The sequence below is a fragment of the Penaeus vannamei genome, unplaced genomic scaffold (genome assembly GCF_042767895.1).
Source record: "Penaeus vannamei isolate JL-2024 unplaced genomic scaffold, ASM4276789v1 unanchor514, whole genome shotgun sequence".
In the NCBI taxonomy this organism is placed as follows: Eukaryota; Metazoa; Arthropoda; class Malacostraca; order Decapoda; family Penaeidae; genus Penaeus; species Penaeus vannamei.
In genome coordinates this window covers 10001-15832 of record NW_027213518.1, presented here as the reverse complement: position 1 = coordinate 15832, position 5832 = coordinate 10001, and the positions used below count along the sequence as shown (strand labels likewise).

At 34.2% G+C, this 5832-nt stretch overlaps 1 protein-coding gene across 1 annotated transcript in view; it reads left to right on the top strand.

Moving 5' to 3' along the window:
- Window positions 1-5832, top strand: part of LOC113827607 (uncharacterized) — a gene marked incomplete at both ends in the record, with an annotated part of 8113 nt that continues 2281 nt past the window's right edge. The window contains 1 exon segment of the mRNA XM_070119673.1: window positions 1-209. Within this exon segment, the coding sequence (XP_069975774.1) occupies window positions 6-209 (204 nt within the window).

Genomic DNA, 5832 nt, shown 5'->3' with positions numbered 1-5832 from the left:
AAAACATGTCTGAGCCGTTGTCTGAGCAGAAAGGAAATGAAGCTGGAACTATCAGTAGAGAAATTGGGAATACCGGTCCACCCGTCCAAGGTGCCAACCCACATACTTCACCAGTTTTGGATGAACCTAGTCTTCAGATAGAAACTATAAATCAAACGCAATATATGCATCCTGCTAATGGAGAAATGCAGCCTGCAATGTATACACAGGTGAGAATTTGTGTGTTTGTGTTTATGTTTATATAAAATAAAATGCCTCACATACTGACTTTTTCTTGAGGGGTTCCCCATTGTTCGTCATTTCATTTTTTTATCACTAACAGATTTGTATAAGCATTGTTAATTGCTATTCAATATTTGTAATAAAAGTTTTGAAAATTTATATACGTCAGCAAACACATGAGAAAAAATTATTAAAGATGCTTCGAAGTGAAACAAAATAGCATGAGCAGTACATGTCTTCTTTCCAGCCACTGATACAGCCAGATACCACAGCACCAGTGCACTCATAGGCACTGGTGTGTAATTGTTGATTTACCTTTTAGACTCATTAATAAATGATAAGTGATGCGAACCTTCCCAAGGCTAGTCGTCAGCAAGTTGTATTGATGCTGGATGTGAAAATGGAAGTCATTAAAAAAAATAAAAGCCGAGAGCACATATTTGATATTGGATGATTAGACTCTCATTTAGAACTTGGATTGCATTATAAACCTCACCCATCCACCTCAGTCACACCTGATTTTTGGTTGAAATTGAAGGTGAGATGGCTCATGATCCTCTCTGACTTACACCTCTATCATCTGATCCTCATTCCTGTCACTGCCACATGCCAGCAGTCCCCTCCCTCAGAACATTGATGGTGTTGGCATTAATTACACCATTTTCACAACATCCAGTGTTTGAATACCTGTTTTATATAAACTTTTCTTAGGTACTTTTAGTATTATTTTAAGAATAAACAAATATGCTATATGCCTTGAGTAATCCTGGATGTTATGGTCCCTGTCCACATTACACCCTTTTATAGTTTATTCCTTTTGAATTTTATGTATTGCTAATTATCATAGTTTTCAGTTCTTTACTAATGACGATTAATGGGGATCCCCTGTACTGTTTTTCCTTTTTTATGTGTATGGTATGTTTCTAAGGATCCCAAGCCATAGATATTCTTGAGGTGTAAAATGAAAATAAAGCTAGATTATTTATTGTTTATTTGTTCTTTGAAGAGTGGAGTAATTTCATCAATATCTGAAACAAAGCAGAAGATGCAAATTAATGTTTTTCATATCACCAAAAAAATATATAGATATTTTCATATGAAAAATAAAGATCAAATTTTAAAATGGACTTAATTTATGTGAATTATTGGCTCACTAGGCACAAAAGTTAATATTAAATGCTGAAGACCCTTTTTGAAAAGAAAAATTTACTGCATTTAGTGTCAAATTTATCAAATTTATGAATAACAGTAAAGGCATTGAAAAGGTAAAAGGATTGAAAAAGAGAATTTTTGCCTCTGTGCCATACTACAACTGCTTTGCCTGGGGTCACAACCTCTTAAGTGGGTGGAATCAATATCAAAAGCCACCTTTTTGGGGGGAGGGGGTATTAATGCATATAACTATCATTTGGAAGTACATGAATGCACATGGAATGCTACCTATTTGTTGATAGACTGCAAATGTAAAGGATTATATACAAATCATAAAATGCTGAAAGTAATAAGTTAACTAGTTAAACTGCCTCATAGGTTATTGAAGCCAGTGAAAGTAAAGAAAGTTTAAAGTTGCCATTTAAAGGGTAAAATACCTTTGGACTCTCTATAGTGCAAAGCATTAGAGTTCCTGTATTGTCCACTTATGAACTGTTAAAATTTATAATAAAAAATATAAACTAACCATTACTCAAGCATTGTTGTCTACCTAAAAACAGAATGGGCTCAAGCAATATATAGGTTTCTAGTGTGGTGATGATTATTATTATTGTTATTGTTATATTATTATATATGTTTTTTACTTTTGCTTTTAATTTTATTTTTTTCAGCAGTAAATAATGGCAAAAATAATGCTTCAAAGAATTTGGCATGGCTTGGGGTCCTTAATCAGAGACCCAATACTGTATTTTCAACTATTTTCTTTTTTTCTGCTTGAATTTTTATTGATTTTATGTGCTTGACCATCAGTTGACTTTGAGCAAAAGTAAAAAGTTCAAACTTTATAATATTTTACTTTAGTAAAGTTCTTCCTACATTTGATTCACAAATGTTACTAGTAGAATGGCTGTGATGTAGGTCCATTTCCTTAGCAGCAGATCTGGCCTTTACCTCTTAGCTTAAGGAAGAAGTGGGGGTCACACCAAAGATGACTTGGTCATGGCTCCGGGAGATGTGTTATTCACCTCATGGCCTACTTGGGCACCTTACATTTTATGCTGTTCTTTATAGGGAACCCTCATTCCCACACCACATACCCTGAGGCATTGCCTGAGGGGGAATGGCATGTATAATGCTATGATTTGCCAGTGTTTTGTTTTAAAGGTAAAATTATATGTGGAAGATGTCATGCTCAAAACATGACAAACTCTTGCTGCTGATTAAAACTTTTAAGTAGCCATCAATCTTTTTACAAGATTGGTCTCCTCGTTTCAACTACTCACATTGTCTTCTGGCGCTCTGTGACTGTCTTCAAGTATGACACACAAAAGGGAAGTACTGAAGCAGCAGCAGTAGCAGCCTTGTATATCTTTGCATACAAGCTCTTATTTTGTAAAGACAAAATTTGTGATTATAAGATTTCTTTTCTGCCCCTCAATAAAAGCACATTCAATCTTGTACATGGAGGGTAACATACCTTTTTTTATTGAAATGAACTCGTAATTTACATAATCAGGCTACTACAGGTTCGATCTGGCAACGAATATATATGTTACATCTCTAAATTTGCATAAACTTTAAAATCATGTTTTGCATACATAGATAAAAAAAAACACATGGATGGATAAAAGAATAAGTAAATCACTTCACTTTGTTGGTGTGGTGCGGCGAGTGCTACACACCAGCCATGTCTGAATAAGGCCCTGGAGGCAAGCCCAGTTAGCTGGACATACTCCCTGGAGTGGTGTAGGCTGAGTGAACCCCATATTCTCCTGGAGGTAATAGGCTAAGTGCCAAGCTGTGTCCTGACTTGAACAACTGTTATTTCATCTGCTTTTCCATTGTTTTATACATAGTAAAGTTTTATGTGCCAGGAAGTTCATATATAGCACCACTACTTTTGTGTGATTCTTTTTCATTGATCTTCAGTATATCTAGTGATCTATATCCTGTTCTTGTTTTGTCAATATGAAGCTGATCAGCCAGGTGACTGAATTGATGCGGTTACAACTTTCTTTGCATTTGCATCATTATTTTCAGTTTATTTAAGAGAAGAAAGGGCAACACTATTAACAATTGTTATAGGAGCTCATTAAAGTTTATTTATCTGGGGCCCTTTTTAATCTCTTTATGTTTTTTTTACTTGATAAATAGCTGTGCATAGTACATGGAAGAGCAGTACCAATTTCAGCACAAAATTGTTAAGGATATTAGAACTTTTTATTGGCTTGTATTATAGAAAATGGATATGGTTTTCCACATTCAAGTAAAACTTATGTTTTGCAGTTTATTTTATGCCTGGTTATCCTGTAAAGTATCTTCTCTGTTTCTCTGTCTGTCTATGTAGATTTAGAAATTCGTATTGTTCCAATGTTACTGGCCGATTTGCATACGATCAGGACATTAGTTGCACCCTTATTATTTTGTTTGTTTATTGTTGTTTGGCATTGTATTATTGCATTGCACATTACTTTAGATGTTCTTATTTGAAACACAATTTTTAACACTGTAAGAGAGAGGGTTAGGATTTAGGAGAGAGTAAAAGAAGAAAGGATATTAGACTAAAGTAGAGATGGAAAATAAAACATAAAAGAAAGGGATGATTAGAAATTTGGAACAGGTCATATAACACAAAGTATTTTTGCTGTGCATAATTGCGAAACCACTTGATTTACTTTTGTATGGACAGTCGTTTCACAAATATTTATTATTATCAGCATATTGTTACATCACAAGGGCAATTTTGTAACTGCAATTTAGTATTAAATGATAAGATTTTTCAAACAGTAAGAAGGAACAATGTATATTGAAACTAAACAAAGAGCAGTTGTACAAATACCATTATAAAATAGTTGCTAATTGGGAATAAAGAACAGACTTTGGCAGTGCCTGGTAATGTTCTGTAATATTTGTGACCAACTCGGAGGATAGCTTTTATGATAACTTTTATGAGCTTATAAAAGATAATTATAATTCTGTCACGGAATTATCTTTTTGGTTAGTGGCTGCACAGATGGGATTGTTTGTGCCTGGCTTGTTAAATAGTTTGCACACAACATTAGGTACCTTTAAGCATTTATTTTGTTATCATTTTAAAGACTTAGAAAAAGTGAAGTTTTAACCTCACTTTATGTGCCAGTACTGTAAAGTTTAGCCACTATTTGTTGTTGCATTAAAAATTGTTGCCACTACTACAGGAGATAAATAATCTCTGTCCGATTAGCCGATAGCGTGGGACTGGCGAGCTATAGTGCCAAACGTTGTTATATCCACAATTTGCCATGGCAAGAATGGATGCCAAATGTGCTACTGGGCATCTGTAAGTTTAGTTTATTAATTGTCTTTATATATAGATGGCACCACAAATACTTGGTCACCAACAAGTCAATTACTGTTACAAGCAACATTTCGCACATCTTAAGAAGTCTGCGTGCGCAATGGTGTGCAGTATCTGATTGTCAGTTTTAATCATTATTATGAGTAGTTTTCTGTCACATATTTCTGTTACCAGAAATTTATCATGCTTGAATTCTTAGTGCTGCATTCGGAATTCCTTGTCTTGCTCATCCAGCCAACTTGTCAGGACCAGCAGGACAACAAAGCCACATTTAGAACCTCTGAGGCCTTTATTGCCCACAATGCAACAAGCTCGAAAGTAAACATCAACAAGATGGACAAATTGTCCTGTAGCCAAATTAAATGTTCTGAATGGTCAAAATATCTTGTCCAATATTTCAAACTAGGTGGACAAGGAGTTCCAAACACAGCATAAGAGACCACAACAGCTTGTTTTATTCACAGACTTCAATTTCCTGGCTTTTTTTAAATATCCATAATAAATCTGTTGAACACAAACTTCTAGGCTTTTGAGATTTCAAAAAATGTACCACAGAAACAATTGAAATATATATTTCTGCATATGTGACATTTCACACATCTTTGGTTATTCAGGTTTTTGTGGAGGCATGCCTGTGCAATCACATGCCTCATATTACAAAGACCTGATGTGTTTTTTTTTTTTTCTTCTTCTTCTTCTTCTTCTTTTCTTTCTTTCTTTCTTTTCTTTTCTTTTCTTTTCTTTTTCTTTTTTTCCTTTTTTTTCCTTTTTTTTTCTTTTTCTTTTTCTTTTTCTTTCACCCTGTATTGCAGGTAGTATTTTTTTTTTTTCTTCTTCTTCTTTTCTTTCATCCTGTATAGCAGTGAGTAATGTCAGTAACATTAAGATGATTATAGTGTCTATGATCATAACAGCTTTGATTTTGAAAGTATTGGTATGTTTTAAAAAACAGCTGATATAAAAATACAAAGGAAATGTGAAATTAGGTAAGGTCTCAAGATCAACTTGATTGATTGCTTTGTGGCTAAGAACTTCTGGAGCCATTTATGTGTAGAGCCATTTCTCAAAACAATACCTCAGTGAACACTACATTTTCCCTGTGGCACTGAGTTATTAGACCT